General features: G+C 38.1%; 1 protein-coding gene across 1 annotated transcript in view; it reads left to right on the forward strand.

Annotated features, from left to right (window-relative positions):
• Positions 1 to 22,081, forward strand: part of LOC309552077 (cathepsin L-like proteinase) — a 38,941-nt gene that overhangs the window by 13,610 nt on the left and 3,250 nt on the right. The window contains exons 5-7 of the mRNA XM_082252849.1: positions 9,434 to 9,616; positions 14,964 to 15,123; positions 18,904 to 19,003. Coding sequence (XP_082108975.1) covers positions 9,434 to 9,616; positions 14,964 to 15,123; positions 18,904 to 19,003 — 443 coding nt within the window. The remainder of the gene's footprint in view (positions 1 to 9,433; positions 9,617 to 14,963; positions 15,124 to 18,903; positions 19,004 to 22,081) is intronic.

Here is a 22,081-nt window from a genome sequence, read left to right on the forward strand (position 1 = left end):
GGGAGGACTATAGAGCCCTAGCATTGGTGTCAGTGGAGGAATATAGAGCCCCAGCATTGGTGTCAGTGGGAGGACTATAGAGCCCTAGCATTGGTGTCAGTGGAGGAATATAGAGCCCCATCATTGGTGTCAGTGGGGGAATGTAGAGCTCCAGCATTGGTGTCAGTGGGAGGACTAGAGAGCCCTAGCATTGGTGTCAGTGGGAGGAATATAGAGCCCTAGCATTTGTGTCAGTGGGAGGAATATAGAGCCCCAGCATTTGTGTCAGTGGGGGAATGTAGAGCTCCAGCATTGGTGTCAGTGGGAGGACTAGAGAGCCCTAGCATTGGTGTCAGTGGGAGGAATATAGAGCCCTAGCATTTGTGTCAGTGGGAGGAATATAGAGCCCCAGCATTGGTGTCAGTGGGAGGAATATAGAGCCCCAGCGTTGGTGTCAGTGCAGGAATATAGAGCCCTAGCATTGGTGTCAGTGGAGGAATATAGAGCCCCAGCATTGGTGTCAGTGGAGGAATATAGAGCTCCAGCATTGGTGTCAGTGGGAGGATTATAGAGCCCTAGCATTGGTGTCAGTGGAGGAATATAGAGCCCCAGCATTGGTGTCAGTGGGAGGACTATAGAGCCCTAGCATTGGTGTCAGTGGAGGAATATAGAGCCCCATCATTGGTGTCAGTGGGGGAATGTAGAGCTCCAGCATTGGTGTCAGTGGGAGGACTAGAGAGCCCTAGCATTGGTGTCAGTGGGAGGAATATAGAGCCCTAGCATTTGTGTCAGTGGGAGGACTATAGAGCCCTAGCATTGGTGTCAGTGGAGGAATATAGAGCCCCAGCATTGGTGTCAGTGGGAGGAATATAGAGCCCCAGCATTGGTGTCAGTGGGAGGACTAGAGAGCCCTAGCATTGGTGTCAGTGGGAGGAATATAGAGCCCTAGCATTGGTGTTAGTGGGAGGAATATAGAGCCCTAGCATTGGTGTCAGTGGGAGGAATATAAAGCCCAAATATTAGTAGCGGTGAGAAATATACAGTGCTCCAGAATTGGTGTCAATAGGATAAATACAGTGCCCCAGCATTGGTGTCAGTAGGATAAATACAGTGCAACCAGCATTGGTGTCAGTAGGATAAATACAGTGCCCCAGCATTGGTGTCAGTAGGATAAATACAGTGCCCCAGCATTGGTGTCAGTAGAGCGTACTGTGGCTGGCTGTGGACTGTATGCAGGCTCCATGCCCCACACTGTTTCTTATGGTGACATTTTGGCTGGGCGTAAACAGGCACCATCAGACAGATCTGCTCATACAGCCTGTAATAGATAGAATTCTCTGCAATCAAAGGCTTCCCCACTCTAGCTTCCAGTGATAAAACATTGCATTAAGAGACCTCTCATTGCAGGGGCTGGTTTATAGCACCCAGCAGGTCATACCAACCCACAGTGCCAAGGTTTTCGGACAGTTGCTTTAAAAAAAATATTGGTATTATTATTTATGTAACGGTGTTCTCTTTTATATGTATATTTAACAAATACTTTAACGACTACCATTTTTTAACCTTTTCTCTTCAAAGGCTATGTTTACATTTTCAACCCAACCTGGCTCAGTCTATTATTGTATTTTTTCACATTAGTACAGATATCAATTTTTACTAAAATTCCCTAAACTATGCATTTTCTAAGTGGACATCCTGCAGAACAAATGTACAGATTTCAGGGGTATTATGCAATGCACGATATTACTATAAAATATTCACCAAGTCAACTTTTTTTCAGAAAAATTCCAAGGCTGTCATTAGACACAAGAAAAATATAACCTAAAAAATGTAACAATATATAAAAAGAAAATATGTAGAGGGCTTAATAACAAACATAATCATAATTAAAAATTGCTTGATTCCCCCATCAACACAATCAGAATCCCTCCCGCAGCGCTATTGCATTCTGAAAGCGGGAGGTTTCCCCACCGTTAGAATAAAATGATCACTGCTTGGGGCTATAACTTCGGACAGTGATTGCATAACAAAAAACCAAAAAGGGTGTTTGTTCTGTAGTCAATCGATAAATTGACTTTGGTACAACCAGCCTGCCCATAGATGGATAATTTGACTGGTTAGTGCTGAACTGACCAAATTTCGATCTGTGTATGGTCGGCTTTATTACTAACTAAACATGTTAAACCTCTGAGTACACCACTACCTAAGATTTGTAGAGACTTAGGGATTCTGTGCTTGCCTGTAGGGTAAAGGTGTGCATATGTACCCACACATGTGTATGTTAGGTGTTAATTCTTGAATTTTTCTTACATTTTTTTAGGTTATTTTATGATTGTAAGGCCTGATTTTTATACAATATTATTGGTAAGCTGTAGTTGTTTACATTGTATATATAAAATAGGTAGCGCAGATTTTCATGAGTCTCTCAAAACATGCAGTTTTAATCCAATAAATCGAGATAGAGATCTTGTGGAGGTCTTTAACAAAATGGTGGTACAAGATCTGGAGAAATTTAAAATAAAGAAAATGTCAGACCCACAAGACATCAAGAGGTGTATTCACAGCTTAGAAAACAGGAAAACTATTGTGGTAAGAGCAGCCGATAAGGGAGGGGGAATTGTAGTGTTATCTTCGCAAGCATACAACGATGAAATGGAAAAACAATTGAGCGATACTAATACATGCCTCAAATTATTGGGCAATCCAATTAAGCACTATAAGAAAGATCTTGAAAACTAGATCCAGCGGGGTCTCAGAAAGAAAGTTCTCAACGAAAAAGTAAATACTTACTTCCATATTTATGTAGAGTGCCTATTATATACCTTGTCCCAAAAATGCATTAAGATAAGGAGAACCTGCTGGGAAGGCCAATAGTTAACGGAATCCAATCGGTAAATGCAAGAATCGGTGAATATATTGATTGGTATCTTCAACCACTAGTGACAAAAACACAATCTTACTTGAGAGATACTAAACATCTAATGCAGGTTTTGGAACAATTAAAAGTTGGGGATTAACATTACACACTGGCTACAGCAGATGTATCTGCCTTATTCACCATTATAAACCATGAGGAGGCATTGAGTGCAACAAAATGTGTCATGGACAATTTGAGTGATTTGAGAACAAAACAAAAGTATATACTACATTGTCTTAAATATGGCCTTCAACATAACTACTTCTGGCACAATTCTGATTTTTATAGAGAAATAAAAGGCATAGCCATGGGAGCAAAATATGTACCAAGTGTCCCAAATCTTTTTATGGCACAGTGGGAGGAAGATACAATATTCAAAAATCCCCCAAAACAACTGATTCTATACAAACGTTTCATTGATGATCTAAACATTATCTGGGCAGGAGATGAAAACACTCTGAATGACTTTTGATAAATCTAAATAAGAATGCTAAGAATTATGTTCTTTCCTGGGACCTTCATAACACAAGTATCAACTTTTTGGATTTGACCATTAAACTTAAAAATAAGTGCATTACAACTAAAACATTTTTCAAAAGTGTAGATCGAAATAGCTATATACCAACAGAGAGCTATCATTTTGCACCTTGGCTGATTGGCCAATTGTTTCGGCTATGAAGAAATTGCAGTACATCAATAGACTATTATAAACAGGCAAATATGATAGGCCACAGATTTGTAGAAAGAGGTTATGCCAGAGAATTTATAGCAGAAAAGATTCAGGAAGTAGCTGATATACTCTGGGAAACACTTATTCGAAATCGACCAAAAAAGCAATAATCATTTTAGTACCAATCATTCTAGACTATCATATACAGCATAAACAAATTTAAAAACTGTTTAGAAAACATTGGCCCATTCTAAAAGCAGATAGTCAGCTAAATTCAATAATACCTCAACAACTGAAATTTGTATACCGATGAGCCTTCACCCTTTGGGATATTATAGCTAAAAATGTTAGAGACTCAGAATATCACTTTCTTCCAGGGAAAAGGTTTTTTTTCCCCTGTAAGGGATGTTCTGCGTGCCACAAAACGAAACAAAAATGGAATAAAACATAATCAATTTATATCTACGACTACAGGTAGACAATATCCAACAAAAGATTTCATATCTGGCAGAACTGAAGGAGTAGTATATGAACTCCAGTGTCCCTGTCAAAAACAATATGTTGGTTAGAACTAAGAGGATTAAAGGGAAGCCTGAGGACTCCCCACAGGTGGATCATTACAATATACGCCGCACAATACCCTTGTGCAGCAGGTGAGCGCACATTGCACTCAAAGGTGGATAATAGGTGGATTTTGCACATTAAGCACAAATACTTCTGATGAAGAAGCACCGCGTGTTTTGAGAGACTCATAAATTAAAATTTTCTGTATTAGAAGAACTTTGTATGTACGAGTCCACTGTTTTTTTTCACATTGACGTGGATATTTTTGGCACATGGTGCACATTAGGCACTTTGTGTGTGGTTTATAAATGCATCACATTGCAATTTTTTTTTTTTAAGGTTATGAATTGGTTTATTGAATGTTTTACTATTTTGGATATTTAAATAGTACACAAGGTGTACACCGAATAGCGCACCACTTTTACATTAATATTTCTAGTCATTTGTTCAAGTTTATGAGTACTTGATTATAGTGGGAGCAGCAATTCACACATGCACATATTTCATAACTATCTATTTGGAGTTTTAAACTTCAATAGTTAGCCGTAGCAGCGCACCAGTCCTTTTACATTATGCACTATATTGACCATTTCTGTTTTTATTTCTGTTTTTATTTTGTCTTGCATTATGCTTTATATACATTTGAATTTTTAATTCAGACATAAACATTTAATACATCTATGACATTAGAGGGGATTTACCTAAATCTGCTGCAGCTTTGCATAGAAACAAATCAACTTTATTTTTTGTCAAAGTTTAATTAAACAAATTGAGGTTCGAAGCTGATTGGCTACCATGCACAACTGCACCTGATTCTGAGTACTCAAGTCTTAGTAAATCTCCCCCTAAATACGTAAGTCATGCTGGGTTGGCTAATCAGATAGTCCATACCGTCTTCATGCTTGTGGGCAGCTTTTTATAACAGACTAAACCAACCAGTCCCATCTGATGTAAATGTATTTTTTTGTTACTGAACATTCTGTAGTAAATACCTAAAAAAAAAAAAAATTTATACATGTTGATTTAATTTTACAGGACACAGCATACATTGTAATACAGGCTACTACTGTATATATTACATATTTTTTTCCCTAATAATCATCATCATCTATCATCAATCATTTTTATTCATCATCATGCCTGTACTACAAAGTTTACTATATCCCACAAAAGTAAACCAAACCATGTTAATATGTGTGTATAGGGTTTTTTCAGTTATTTAACCACTTCTGGACCGGAAGGTTTTCCCCCTTAATGACCAGGCCATTTTTTGCGATACAGCACTGCGTTACTTTAACAGACAATTGCGCGGTCATGAGACGCTGTACCCAAATAAAATAGTGCTTTCTTTTGGTGGTATTTGATCACCTCTGCGATTTTTATTGCGCAATAAACAAAAAAAAAGTGACAATTCTGAAAAAAACAACATATTTTACTTTCTGCTATATAACATTCCCAATAAAAAAAATTACAAATCTAATTTTTTCATCATTTTAGGCCAATTGGTGTTCTGCTACATATTTTTGGTAACAAAAATCCCAATAAGTGTATATTTATTGGTTTGCGCAAAAGTTATTGCATCTACAAACTAGAGCAAAGATTTATGTAATTTTTATTTATTTATTTATTTATTGTTTACTAGTAATGGCGGCGATCAGCTATTTTTAGTGGGACTGCGACATTGCCGTGGACAGATAAGACACTTAACTGAAATTTTTTTACACTTTTGGGGGGACCAGAGACATTACTACAGTAATCAGTGCTAAAAATATGCACGGTTACTGTACTAATGACACTGGCAGGGAAGGGGTCAACACCAGGGGCGATTAAAGGGTTAAATGTGTCCCTTGGGGGTGCTAACTGTGGGGGGGATGTATATACTGAATGAACATAGGGACCTGTGTTCCTAAAAGGGAGGAACACAGGATCCCTGTGTTCATTACTGACAGAACAGCGGTCTGCGTGTTTAGAACGGCAGACCGCCGTTCTATCTCCACAGGGAGCGATTGCGGGTGCCCGGCGGCAATCGCGGCTGCCGGCCCCACTGATTGGCTCGCCCTGTGGTGAATGGGCACGTGCGCCTCCGGTGGTGCACATACGCCCCCGCTCGCGGACCCACGAAGCAACGTACATTTACGTTGTTTTGCTGGACAGAGCCGAACTGCCGCAGTATATGTACTGCTGGTGGTCGGCAAGTGGTTAATATGCTCAGTAACAAATAAATAGATTTCTAACATTTTCATTTCTTCTTAAATGGATTCATATTATGTGAGAATATCTATTTTTACCATTTACCGTCAGCAAATCAAGCATCCAAAGAGTAGTTCTGCCGTGAAATAAAGCCTAATATCAGAAGAAATTAAATTAGAATCATAGCTGATTAACAAGATATTATATAGATATTATCATTAATGATAAAAGTAACAATACTAACAATTAAAAAAAAAAAAATAAGGATACATTTAATACAATTCAGCAACAAGTTCATACAATTGCATATCACAATATATTTTACAAAAACAAGACACAAGAGGATTTGGAGAATTATTTACCGTATATGCTTTAAAAAGGCTATTTTTTTTTTTTCGTTCATTCTTTTTCCAGAAAAAACACATTATAATAAAATACTAACTGTTATACGTTTTTAAATTATATTTTTAAAATCCCAACTGCCTATTAACTGTTAAATACCTGCACTGAGAAAAAAACTATTTAGCAATTCAGCTGACTGACATTTTTGTTGACTTAGTTTGGACTTGTGTTTATTGAATACCAAATCGTGTGCAAGGGAAAATGAAAGAAAAATTGTATTTATGCTAGCATATGATTGGCTGATTGAGGTGAACACAGGTTCATCCTATTTACTAAGTTCAGTGCCAATCTATTTAAGAAAGTGAACAGTCTCTATTTCTCTTATTTTTATTTAGGATTTCAGTAAACAAAGAGGCAATCATCAGGGTTTCACATGAGAATATCACACAAGAGGAAACTATCTATGCACTTCCCGATAAAGTCCACCTGTCAGTTGTTCAAGTGGACCTGATCGGAAGCTCCATACAGGTCTTTGAGCCGGTGGGTGTAAATAGGCTTGTGTCTGTTTACACTTGCCTTTCTCCAAGTCGGTCTAGGTCTGTACCTAAACGTGGCTGGTCAAAGGAAGCCTATGGTAAACAGACACAAGCCAGTTCACATCCGGCTGCCCTTAAAGCCAATCACTGGTCCAGCACAGTCCACTGTCAAAACTGTCTTTTCTCTCCTGTTCTGCTTCGATCCAGCAGTGGATCTGTTCATGGATGTCCTGCTGAACAGAGTGAAAAAAGTCTGTGTGAAAGGACCCTTAGGTTCTTAAAAAAAAAAAACTCTAGTTCTTTAGTAAAACAAACCCATAGTAATATATTTTCCAGCGGTTGGCCTCCTTGGCATGTAAGAAATATAATGGAAGGGATAACTGATACACTAGCAAACAGAGGTTGTTGTTGTTGTAGCCCTTTTTTGCATCATCTATTACTGGATGACATTAACATTTTAGGAAAGTTTTAGGGATGCCTTTGAAGACAATAAAATTACCAAAAATAAAACTAAAATAACTCCTATTAAAGCAGGTCTATTAAAAGGATGAATTTTAATGAGATGTGTTTGTCTAGCAGCCTAATTTGGATCTTACGAAGTGGAGTTTTCTCGCATGTATTACTGCATTTTCTTTTTATATTAATAAATTCAGCAAATGTGACTTACTTCTGAGTCACTCAAACTTATCCAATATATTTATACAATGTAATATGCACCTATCTTTATTCATTAAATAAAGTATTGAAAACAACTGGCTATATTTTGTGCCAATATTTTGGCTGCTTCTCTCTTATCTAACTGTATTTGTGATTTAAAAACTTGGATGGCCCATAATTTCCTTCAATTAAACTGTAACAAGACTGAAGTCATTCTTATTTGTAGCCCCCATCAATTATGTAAGGCCAGTCCTGATAGTTTATCTACAGATGGCACTGTACTTGAGCTTCAGTCTAAATTGAAAAATCTAGGGCTAATATTTGATGTCCCTAGGGCTAATATTTGATGCTAGTTTAACCTTTGATCCACATGTACAAAATGTTGTCAGCATGAAATTTGCCAAAAATGTCTTGGTATGCTGACACCTTAAGAGTTCCCTTCACTAAGGAGCCAAGCCCAACCCCTGAAAAACAACCCCCCGCCATAATTCCCCCCTCCACCAAATGATTTGGACCAGTGCACTTAGCAAGGTCCATAAAAACATGGATGAGCGAGTTTGGGGTGGAGGAACTTGACTGGTCCTGACCTTAACCCAATAGAACACCTTTGGGATGAATTAAAGCAGAGACTGTGAGCCAGGCCTTCTCATCCAACAAGCTGCAAAGGGTGGGCCATCTTAATATTGAACCCTACAGACTAAGACTGGGTTGCCATTAAAGTTCACGTGCGTGTAAAGGCAGACGTCACAATACTTTTGACAATATAGTGTATACCCTTACAGTGCTCTGCAATATCCCAGTATTGTAATGGCAGCCTGGATAAATCTTCCCCCTACAATTTTCCCTTTGTAAACACTCAATAGTATCCAGTATATATAAAACAGAAGAGGAACTCCATAGTGTAGTAAGCAATTCTTTTTATTTATTGTGAAAAAGAAAGCTACTCACATTGTGCAATCGCAAGGCATGCAGGTGTTTTATCACAATGTACGTCGTCCATGGGCATAGGAGTTCATTATGGTGAAACGCGTCGGAAAGAGCTTAGCAGTGACCTCATCATGCTCACTTATCTGAGCGACACTGCCTGTCTTGTGATTGCACAATGTGAGTACCTGCCTTTTGCACAATATATACGTTGAACTGCTTACTAGTTCTGTCTTGTATATTTTATGTTTTGATATTTGTTTTGCAATATCTGGTTAGTGCTGCTGCTCTGTTTTTACATAATTGGTTGCACTGCACTAAACACAGTTTTTACACTTGTATTTGCTTTATTTCGAATAATGGAGTTACTGATCAAGTGGAAGGAGAGATTTACATGTATATTCACTCAAATGCATGTAAAATACTGAATAGTAATGCAGATTTCTGGTGGGTTTTTTTTTTTTTTTTTTTTTATCGATCTAAACGTGGTGCTAGTTTACTGATATTTATGCACCTTTACACATTCATATCCATTGAAAGCAATGGTCTGCATTAAAATCAGTAAAAAGAAAATATGGTATTTTTGTGGCCCATGTGTAAGAGCCCTGACAGCATGATCCATCTCATTTATTTTATTTTGATTTGACTCTATAGGTGGGCGTCCTGGAATCACGTTACTGTATTAAACAAAAGCGACTATTTAAATTCAGTGAGCAACAATTGATCGACTGTAATGAGGGCAATGATGGCTGCTGTGCAGGAACATTTGAATCCAATTTTAAGTATGTTAGCGAAAATGGGATCATGGTGAGCAAGAATTATGGATACAACGCAGGGGTAAAGTATTTTTCTATTTTTTATGTTCTTTATTTTCATATTAAGAATAGTTGAATGTTTAATACGATGTATTCACAAACAATTGCCTCAAACACCAAAACTCTTGGGGTTCATTCACACCTTTGAGTTGCGGTAATACACAGTAAAGCATGCATGTTACTGCACCTGCTTTATGTGCCAGGTATGAATTCATTGTAAATGTCACCCCATCACACTGTACAGTAGAATGCAATGCACAATACACCACATTTTATTTATTTATATAAGGTACTTATATACAGAGATGTATAGTAACTAAGTAGAACTACTTCACTACTGTACTTAAGTACCGAAAGGCGGTATCTGTACTTTCCTAGAGTAGAATTGTTTTCTCCTACTTCCACTTTTACTTCACTACATTTTTTCAATGATTTCAATACTTCTACTCCAGTATTTTTTTTTTGTGCTGCATAGTTACTCGTTACAATTATAAAAACTACCACTGCCAGAACAGTAGATGGCAGGTTTCATGAAGCTCAAAACATGTGTATTATCAGCGCATACGAAAATAAATGCTACTGTATGCATAAATAAAAGCTGCATTTGAAATAATAAAAAACAATATGATGTTCAAACTTTTGACTTCTTTCTTTAATAACTACATAACACAGTACTTGTACTTTTACTTTCAGTACTTGAGTAGCAATTTTCTTTTCAAAACTACTGGTACTTTTACTTTCAGTACTTGAGTAGCAACATTTTAAAAAAAACTACTTGCAATACTTAAGTACAAAAAATGTTGAATACTTTAGTACTTCTACTCAAGTCACTTTTTGATTGAGCACTTCCACTTCTACTTAAGTCACTTTTTGATCGAGCACTTGTACTTTTACTCAAGTATGAGTTTTGAGTACTTTATACAACTCTGCTTATATAGCGCTGTCAATTTACGCAGCACTTTACATATACATTGTACATTCACATCAGTCCCTGCCCTCAAGGAGCTTACAATCTAAGGTCCCTAACTCACATACATACACAGTAGGGCCAATTTTTTTTTTTTTTTTTTTTATACAGGATCCAATTAACCTACCAGCATGTCTTTGGAGTGTGGAAGGAAACCGGTTTTGCAGCACAATACCCATTCTGTGCACTGCAGTGTGCTGCATTGCAAAAAAAGGGTCTTGTGTGTCTTTTTTCTTTCTTTATTTGCACGGTTTGATACTTCATGAGGCTCCCCTCTTCTTTCTCTTCATATGGAAACACGCCAACTGGTGCTTTGATTGTGGAGGGGGACCCTTGGAGATCCATTCTTGCCTAAACTTCCGTACAAGGCAGGTTGTATTTACAGCGCGACACCTAGTGGTCACACGGGTGATTGCAGCTGACATTTTATTTCATTTTTTTCATTTTTTTCATTCTAAGGGATTTTTCCCTGGTAACACTTATCACTTCCACTTCACTTATTTGTTCTCTACTGGCATGTTGCACTTTCAGCAGTAAACAGTGCCAGGAATGTCACTAACATTTGAGCTTATTTCTACACTGGATTGATTTTCATTATTTGTACATCACAATAAAAACACTGTCTATGTTATTAAATTTATTTATTGCACTTCAGCACTTTTTGGGTTTTATTTATCACGGATTAGGAAATTGGTTCTTTTCTGACTTGAAACCACTTGATATATAGCATATATATTATTTAAACCTTTTTTTGGTTTATGGGACACCCCTTTTATAACATTTCTTTGATAGCAAATATATGCACTTTATCTCTTTTAATTGCACAAATGTAGCGCCGTTTACAACCTCTCTCTGCACTTTACACATATCCTGACCCCTCTTGGGGTTTTGGTTGTTGGCCGCTTACACCTGTCAGTCTCTCACGCTTCACCGCACACTCCATAGCGCTGGTCATTTTTTGCCTTTACACTTTACATATACATTGTACATTCACATCAGTCCCTGCCCTCAAGGAGCTTACAATCTAAGGTCCCTAACTCACATACATACACAGTAGGGCCATTTTTTTTTTTTTTTTATACAGGATCCAATTAACATACCAGCATGTCTTTGGAGTGTGGAAGGAAACCGGTTTTGCAGCACAATACCCATTCTGTGCACTGCAGTGTGCTGCATTGCAAAAAAAGGGTCTTGTGTGTCTTTTGTCCATTGCAGTGTGTTGGTGGCCCATTCATAATGAACAAGCTATCTTACCATAAGACATGTTTAACATGTGATGTAATGCACAATAGCACACAAACGCTAATACACATCGATGGATCACTAAAATGTGAACAGATTCTTAGGGGTCTATGTGTAAACAGTTCGCTGAACGAATGTGACACACATCCGCTCATCTACATAAAAAATTGCTGAATTCTATGTTATATAACAGGGGTCTTCAAGCTATGGTCCTCCAGTTGTTCAGGAACTACAATTCCCATCATGCCTCGTCATGTCTGTGAATGTCAGAGTTTTACAATGCCTCATGGGATGTGTAGTTCCGCAACAGCTGGAGGGCCATAGTTTGAGGACCCATGTGTATGATTAAAGCACCATCTAGACGCCAAAATGTAGTATTTGTTTTTGAGTACCTGAATCCAGAAAAAAAAAAATGAATTTTGGCCACTAGATGAAGCTTTGATCATAGGAGATCTGAGTCACACTATATTACTAAGGTAAAAATAATAGATCTGAGTCACACTCTTACTAAGGTAAAATAATAGATCTGAGTCACACTCTTACTAGGGTAATATAATATCATATTATAAAATCATTTGACAATGTAAATTATAAAATGTTTCCTAGGGGAATTTTCTAACCGATTTCGAACTCCAGGCAAACAGCAAAATATTAAATTAAATACATACTTGCTTTACCGTAGAGAGCTAGAGAGTAAAATAGGAATCACTAGACTGGTGAACTCATCACTCGGTCACTTTGCTTTCTTCTCCTATCATCATACTAATTGTTAGCACATGGGCACTCTAGCTCAACTGTTTGACTCCTTGTGGTGCTTCTGCCTCACCCAGTCTGAGCTTTGCTTTACAGGAATTAAAAGCTGATACTAGGTCATATGAAGGTACACTTTCTGCATTTGAAATAAATGTAATGATGTCTTAATGAAGACCAAGCTGCATTAATTTACGTATTTTATATTTGCCAGAAAATCAGCTTTAAAACATTTCTAGCTATTTTTGACGTATTTTAAATATATATATGCCATATTTATAAAGGGATGCACATGGACCTAAAAAATAAAATATGCCTGTATGGTTAGTACAGCACTATGATAGTAGCCCTCATTATTAATTGTATTTATCTACATTCAGCAGATTTTTCTCAATTCAGAGGACGTTTTCTTCTCTCTTTTTTTTTCCAAGAAAAAGCATCAAGTTTTAAAATATTTGTGTACGGAGTAACCTTAATAGAAAGATTACCTATAGCGCTTGCTCAATGATAAGGTGCATAAACAGTACTATAATACTTAAGAATAAATAGATAATATTGGTGCTATATTAAAGTGCATAAGTGTTTGTGAAAAAAACAAGTGAACAAATTAAGATCAATGTTTGTGATATAAAAAACAAAATGCCAGTTCAGTAGATTGCACATTATAGATAAATCACAAAAGGTCCAAAAAATTCAAGTTCATACGTAGTGCATGAGATATATAAATAATCTCATAAATATTCCACAGTTCATATATAAAGGTGACTTCTTGTGAAAAAAGTTCAAAAAAATATATTTAAATAACTCTGTGCAGTGCAGGAGATATAGTGCAGGTGCTCAGTGCCAGGCTCTCCAGACAGGTATTGGTGTCACTTAGGTTTCCACCGTGGCTAGTAGTAAAAAGGCTCACTCACCAGACCAAATGAGGCTTATATACCTTATGGCATTAAGACCACATAAGCTTAAATGACCCCCAGGGCCGGGATGGGTTCCTTCAGGGTAGGTGCCTCATCTTTGCTCCAGTGGTAGCTATCGCTCCTCCGCCTCCCTTATCCAGCCGGGTATGTTTAAAAGAAGGGAAAGCTCTAAATAGTGCAGAATCATTTTAAAGGATATTTTTATTGCACATAAATCCAAAGAATATATTCGCACGATCCAAATACAGGTGGAACGCCACCTCTGAAGACGTCAGCCAATGACGAAACGCGTAAGTTGGAACGCACGTCGTGACGTCACACGAGCTGGGTGGAACGCAAACCGGTAGTTACCGCTCTCCACTCCACAGCTCCATATGTGACGGCGTTTTTACTTTGCTTTACCTGTATTTGGATCGTGTGAATATATTTTTTGGATTTATGTGCAATATGTTATTTAAATATATTTTTTTTGAACTTTTTTCACAAGAAGTCACCTTTATATATGAACTGTGGAATATTTATGAGATTATTTATATATCTCATGCACTACATATGAACTTGAATTTTTTGGTCCTTTTTTGATTTATCTTTAGTGTGCAATCTACTGAACTGTCATTTTGTTTTTTATATCACAAACACTGATCTTAATTTGTTCACTTGTTTTTTGCACAAACACTTATGCACTTTAATATAGCACCAATATTATCTATTTATTATGAAGTAATATAGTACTGTTTATATTATATATATATGCACCTTATTATTGAGCAAGCGCTATAGGTAATCTTTCTATTAAGGTTACTCCGTACCCATTCACTATCACTTTACTTTACTTTAGCAGCTGCTTTCCACACCTTTCGTTTTTTTAGTTTTTAGGGAGATCCACTGGTGCGGGGGATATACTACCAGTATATAATACCTTCTTTAAATTATTTGTGCAGAGATCAGCTCACTATTTTTCCCATCCACCATTTAACTGCTCACTATGTTATATATGTGGTCTAATAAAGGATTGAAGAAGAATAATCCTCATCCCCTTATATAATAATATGATAACGGGACTTTTAAGGCATCTTGCCAGCTGATCCCAAAAGAAATTAACACTAACAAATAGATTAAACCAAATTTATTTGATATAAAAGACATCATAGATATCATAGAATACAAAATCATGATACAAAGACAATCATAAAACAATATGCTCCTCTGTCAGAGGGAACCCTTCTGCAATGCAGAGTGTGACATTAAATACATGATATCCAGACCATAAATATGGTCAAACTTATCAATTTTGTTGGATATACAGGGAATAATGACTAAAGAATCACATTATGGTGTGGTCTAATACCTGGAGATGCCATTCAAATTTCAGTGATTAAGTCTTCATTAAAACGCTTCCTTTTCTGCACTTCAGTACAGAGTAGAAACTATTGAACAAGTATTATTATCAGCCATTTTAATTACAATGTTTTCACTCTGGTTTTTCCATTCAGCAATTTGAGTGTCAATACAACGCCAAGAAAGCAGTAAAAGTAAAGGTCTCCAAATATTACACCCTCTTAGGAGAAGACAGTATTGCTAATGCAGTGACAGAAGATGGCCCAGTTGCAGTATCTATGGGTGTACCTCCAGAATTTTTATTGTATAACGGAGGTAATTTGACATATATTTGCTTTCTGTAGTTAGTTTATTAATATGTATATGTAATATTCTGAATTTATATTTGATGTTTCTAGAGGTGTGATAAGGAATTAAACTTTACAATTAGTTGTTTGAAGAACATCTGTAGGAAATTTGGAAATCCTCTCTTATTTTGGGATGACTTTGTAGAAGGTCATGCACCATTCCTCCACCACACCTTCCTGGTTTTATTAGCATCAAAGCAACAAATGCACACTTATCTGTAGATACTAGCATTAGCATGCAAAGTTTCTCTATCAGAACCAATGTATTTGTATGGTTAGTTTTTGGTCTTCCAAATTTCTATAAACAACAATGGTATATGATGTTACCATAATGAGGATGGTAACCCTAGAAAAATATATTACTTTTCATTGAAAGCCCCTTTTTAGAATATGGAATGGATTCTATCCTACGTGTCCAGGGATAAGCCAAATGTACTTGGTGGTTTGTATATATATATATATGTACTGTATATTTTTATACAGTATAATCTACAGTATTTAAACACAAACTAATGCATGTCATGTTTCCTCCAGCATTAGCCGCGTGTGTTGGTTTCCAACCAACAAAATGGCCGCCGCGTCCCCCATCCATACTCGCGTCACACACCGTAGGCTCCTCCAAACGCATTTCATCACTAAACGACGTTGTCAGGGGTGTGGCAAAACGGTGGTGACGATCTATATGTAGTGCAAGAGGAAGGCGGAGCGCATCATTGTGTCCCGGAAGCAGAAAGCAAAACATCAAGCATTCCAACTACCGGAAGCCATAATATAGGATAAATTACATCCACTTATATCGACGCTCATTCAAGGGTCAATAAATTATCTCAGTCCACACAAAAAGATGGCTATTCCAATTTGATGAAATTGTCATTAATTCAAAAAATCATAATAATATACCAATTACGTGTAATGAAACAAATATATATGATGTTGAAGGCATATGGGGAACAATGCCATCTAGTGGCTGGAAACCAAGCTACTGGAAGAAGCATAGCACTACATCATACATCTCCTAAACGATAAACACTGACTAAATTAACATAGATAATACATAAATGACATAAAAAACAATTTTCATAACAAACAAAGCACAGGCTGGACAAAATAAACCTAATATACCTGATTTACCCCCCGGTGGTGTTTAGGGGGGGTCCCTCCTTTAAGGTTTCAGGTGGCCCCCAATATCTTAGATCCCCCTAAGACAGTGTCCTTCTTTCACAATAGAGGAGGATTTTTTCCATGTAGAAAATATGCCATCTGTAAACTTAACATCATTAAAGATAGAAGGGTGGATTCAAGGCAGACCACTGTTTTGTCAGAGATGAAGATGGTGGTCTTGTGTTTCTGCTAAACAGAAAAAAGGATCTCTGTCTTCCTCCAGTTAAGCCACCCCCCCAACCAGTTAGAAAGCACTCCTTAGGAGCACACTTAACCCTTTGATCGCCCCCTGATGTTAACCCCTTCCCTGCCAGTGTCATTAGTACAGTGACAGTGCATTTTTTTTAGCATGGATTACTGTATTAGTGTCACTGGTCCCCAAAAAAGTTTTAAAAGTGTCAGTTAGGTGTCCAATTTGTCTGCCGCAATGTTGCAGTCCCGCTAAAAATCGCTGATCACCGACATTACTAGTAAAAAAATAAGAATTTCCATAAAAATATCCCATAGTTTTCAGACCCTATAACTTTTGCGTAAACCAATCAATATACACTTATTGGGATTTTTTTCTGTTTCAAGTATTTTATTGAATAATGCAAGTAAGTAACAACGTTTGACATACAGTATAATGAAAGGTAATGTAAACAATGCTCGGTAACAGAGCATGACCAATAACTGTAACTACAGCAAATCGTGAGGGTTAGTAGACAAGGGTAGGTAAAATGGGTGGTCACGAGAGAGTAGTGATTGGCATCGCCAACCCATCGGCACCCCATATAGGGAGCACACTGTGCCTAGGTGGGGAGGCAAAACCAACCAATTGTTAAACTAAAAGGGAACAGTATCCAAGTCTACCGTACCGTGTGGGAAGAGGCAGGGGGATGATATTGGGATTTTTTTTAACCAAAAATATGTAGCACAATACATATTGGCCTAAACTGATGAATAAATTTGATTTGTTTCCATTTTTTTTATTGGGTAATTTTTATAGCATGAAGTAAAAAATATTGTTTTTATTTCAAAATTGTTGGTATTTTTTTTTTTTTAAAGCGCAAAAAATAAAAACTGCAGAGGTGATCAAATACCACCAAAAAGAAACCTCTATTTATGTGAAAAAAAGGACATCATTTTTATTTGTATACAGCGTCGAATGTCCGCGCAATTCTCAGTTTAGGTTTTATACTGCAAACGTAGGCCAAACATTTGTTTGTGGACCTTTATCTGAGAAAAAATGCTACTCTAATGTTGATTTCTAGATTGCACAACATTTGTTGGGGGTTCTTTTTAAATTAGGTCCCAGAGCAAATCATTATATGCTGGGAAAGCAGGGGAAACATTTAGAAAAAAAAAAAAAATTACACTCTAATGTTGATCCCTAGATTTTAAAATTGCTGTTGGGGGTCCTGTTTAAAATTGAGCCTACTACAAGTGATTCAGTACTGCGTATGTACTGTGCTTGAGGCAGAGGTTATGTACATGCAGCTAGTAGGGCGTCTGCTTTTGTCTGGACCATTGACCAAAGCCAGCACAACACGCTGTAATTTTTAAATTTACTATAAATCCTGTCTGGTCTCTTCTTGTGGAATCGCAGCCCAGAAAAAACACTTATATAGTGTGCAATTTAATGTTAAATTTCTTGAATATAACATGGCTGGTGTAGGTCCTGTTGGGGAATGATTAAATACTCAACACGTGAGTACCAAAATATTTAGAGGGAACATTTCTGTCAACACTATTGCATTGTTGTTTTCTTGATTTTGCAATGGATGATGGGGGGTGGCTCTGCTTTAAAAAGGGCCCAGTGCAAACGATTAAATTATTTTTCTAGGTGGGCCCAAATCATTTGAGATGATATTTTATGTGAATATATATATATATAGCTGGTGGAAACCCTGTTTAAAATGGGATCCAGTACAAGCAATTCAATAGTGTTTACATACACTACAAAATTTGGGGTCTTTTTGTCCAGTGAAATAAATAAAATGTAATGTTGATTTTTTGATTAAAAACTGGTTGGTATGTGTCCTGTTCAAAATGTGACCTTGTAAAAGTGCCTAAATACTGTGTGTAGAGTCAATATAGTTTTGATTTGTTGCTTAAAAAACCTTCCCGATACCTCTCTCTCAAGCTGTGGCCTGTTAAATATTCCTATATTGTCCTATATTGTCACTCAGGTGCAAAAGTTGGAGGGTTTTTTCAGTGAAATAATCCACTCCAATTTATATTTTTTTTTTGATTAAGGCTTGCCTGGTCTTTCCCTCTTAAACTAAAAGCGGTAAACCGTGGTCAAAACAAAACAAAAGCACCCGTAAGGCAATGGCATAATGTGCTAGAATGCAACGCATACTAGCGCATTATGAAATACTTACCTTAAAAAGAAGCCCTTCAGCGGTGTGCTGTCACTGCTGAGAGGGCTGACATCTTTCCCCAGTCTTTCTTCTGGGTTTGTGGGCTCGCCCAGAACTTGCATTATGACATTCTAATAAAATGTCATAAAAATAATTGTATGCAAATGTGTTATTTATGCTTTTTTTTTTTTTTATCAATATTAGTTACCCAAAACTTATGTAATTCTTTTGATTCTTTTCAGGAGTTTTTGATGGGCAATGTTCCCCAATACTCACAATGGGGATGACAATTGTGGGTTTGGGGTCTGCTTGCGGAACAGATTATTGGTTGCTAAAAAACAAGTAAGCTGCCTTCTACTATGATTATTAACACAAATAATTTCAAAATGTGAAGATGAAAAAGTGCCTAGTGTAAATATGTCAGTAATTTATGAGTATTATTGTTTAATTATTATTAATATTTTTTTAATTCATTTGATAATTTTGATTAAAATTGTTTTTGCTTTATTTTTATTTATTTTTTCTACTAAAGGTAAAATATCTGTTGAATTATCATTATTGCACAGATTTTTGCTCCTAAAAAAAGCCATTTCCAGCCGAGATCAAATTAAAGCCCAGGAATTACATTGCAGATTAAGGAATAGAGCCTTTTGATAGTTATGTGTTCATTTTCTGTGTAAAAAGTATTTCCACCACAATTTGATATATATTTGTGTAACCTGAACACTATAATTTGAAATATCATGGGACAGAATACCAAATGCATGTAACATGAATAATGTAGGAACAGAGGTGCATGTACATTATGTAAAGCGTGGTTGGCTAAATCCAAAGTGTCATCTGTTTTTTTTTTTAAATTGGTGGCTGATGTATTTTGCTTGTAATCGGGCTTAATCCTAGAGTTATTTCTTTGCAGCTAAATCCAGTTTTGGGTGAAATACCAGACATGTCCATCTTTTAAATAAATTATGGACACTTTGGATTTAGCACTGTGTGGGCTCTATTTTCTTTATTTTTGGGTATGGACATGGGACAGATCCAATGAGAGCCGTGGCACCTGTGGCCAGTTTTCCCTAGTTATATGGGCCTGGAGTGGTACCTGAAGACCAGGAATGGAATCAGTAAGAGACTCCCTTGGCATATTCAAGAAGTGTTTTCTCCCTGCTTCTCCTTCCATTGCAGCCACCACAAAATTCCCTGTGTAAACCCCATGCCAGATAGTGTCAGAGGTTATTTAAGGTTTGGTGAACATGTTGATGGGGTCATTACTAGTGATCGACTAATATTGGTTTTTCGTTTCCAATACCGATACCGATATTTTGGCCATTGAATATCGGTTTGGCTGTTTTGAATGCTGTCATTTTTTTTTAATCTGGCGCCGAGTACCCGGAAGTGATTCATGTTTTTACATGGAGACCTGATCAGAGCCGAATGGGGCTTTGATCGGGTCTTCAGCGGTGTCCTGCCAAGGACAGCGGCCATGCAGGCTGGTTGCCCGGTGTTGTGCTAAAACCAGGCACTCGGCTCTGATCGGAACTCCGCCTCTCTAGCTGTCTGCAATCCAGCTCCACCCAGCTCCGCCTCCCCAGCTGAAATGAATTTTGCCCCTCTAGCCTTCTGCACTCCAGCCCCTCCCATGCTCCCTCTGCTCCATGTAATCTATGTTTATAAAAAAATACACTACTTTAGCCGAGTGCCTGGGGAAACTAGTCTGGGTCTCCCGATGGGACGGAAGACCCGGGCGAGCCACGGAAGGTGGCGGGAGGGGGGAGACGTCCCCTCCCGCTCCTTGTAATGACAGCTGAGCGGCTTCTCAGCCACATCAGTTGTCATTACAAGAAAGCCGACCATCGGCTATGGATGCCGGTACCGGGGTGATGCCTCTAGCTGCGGGCATCACTCCGGTACATGCACTTTCCAAAATATCTGCAATATCGGCCACCTTGGGGAAAGTGCATATCGGCTCCCGATATATAACGACTTTGCCGATAATCGGTCGATCTCTAGTCATTACTACCATACATCTTTGGCTACCTTGTTGCTTCATGTTACTAATACATTAGAGGAAACCTTACCTGACCTCCATCTAAAAATGCTAATAGCCTGGCTGTGGCTTTGATTATTTCTGGCTCTTGGAATAACATAAGAGCATGGTAACTAGTGTGTTTAGGAGAGGTCAGCAACAGCAGCTTCCATACATAGAACTCCACCTTTACCTTCAATCTTACACAGTTGTACAGGATCCTCTACTGTACCAACAATAAAGTCCGACTTCACTGTACACTGTGAGTTTTTAACAATGTGCAGTAGAAGCTGGCTGGAAGTTCCTGGCTGGAAGATATCTAGCATCATTTTGTGCTTTCCTCCCCAGTCTGACTGCTGTCCCTGACCTGCCCCTTTTATCCATTGGAATTTATATCTTTCAGTCACTGACTCTCAGTATCACGTGTACCTAGTCAGCCTGCATGTCATATACAGTCAGCCTAGGAACACCCACTCCTCCAGACTAATATCAATCCATTAGGGCTTGTGTAAAAAGGCTGTTTGATCCTCTCTTTTCTGATCCTCCCCTTCTTCCACTGTCCCTAATTCATCTGCTGTTAAAGAGGAGTTCCCGCCCCAAAATCGACATAGTCGATTTTGGGCCATCCGCTTGCTTCTAGGTCACCTGAAACAGAAATGGATAATTACGATTTTATTTATTTATTTATTTTTTTACTTACCTTGTAATTGCAGAAAAATATACTCACCTTTCTTCCACTTCCTCCCTCTGCGGCCGCGGCCCGCGCCGTCACTTCAGCTGTGCAATGATTCCTGGGAGCCGAACGTCATCGCTCCCAGGGATCAATGCGCCTGCACCGGCCCTGACGTCAGTTCCGGTGCAGGCGCGTCATACCTTGCTAAACAGCTTCTGGGCATGCCCAGAAGCTGTGCAGGGATGACGCTGCAGCCCCGGAAGTGACGGCGGGGCTGGCGCAGTGCATCGTGGGACCGAAGAGGACGCAGAAGAGGATCACGCTGGTTTCAAGCTGCCCACACCTGAAATGGCAGCGCTGGAGAAGAAATTTTCAAAGTAAGTATTTCTTCTAAAAGGTAAGTGCGAACCGGGACAGATCAGAGGCTATCCATTGTGGAATGTACTAGCCCTGACTGTCCCGGGGTATTTTCATTGAAAATTTTTTTTGGTGGCCGGAACTCCGCTTTAAAGAGGAAGTAAAACCAGTGATTTTTTGTTTTTGTTTTTTGTTACCTGAAAAGTAAAGGCAGAATGTGCTAGTATGCATCACATATTAGCACATTATGTGACACTTACCTCCAAACGAAGCCCTCGTCGTCCCCACTGGAGGCCGCATCCATCTTCACCCGTCTTCCTTCCGGGTCCTGCGGAACTCCGGCTGTGGCGGTCACAGCACAGGGCTC

Source organism: Pelophylax lessonae (assembly GCF_965119305.1).
Source record: "Pelophylax lessonae genome assembly, chromosome: 4".
In the NCBI taxonomy this organism is placed as follows: domain Eukaryota; kingdom Metazoa; phylum Chordata; class Amphibia; order Anura; family Ranidae; genus Pelophylax; species Pelophylax lessonae.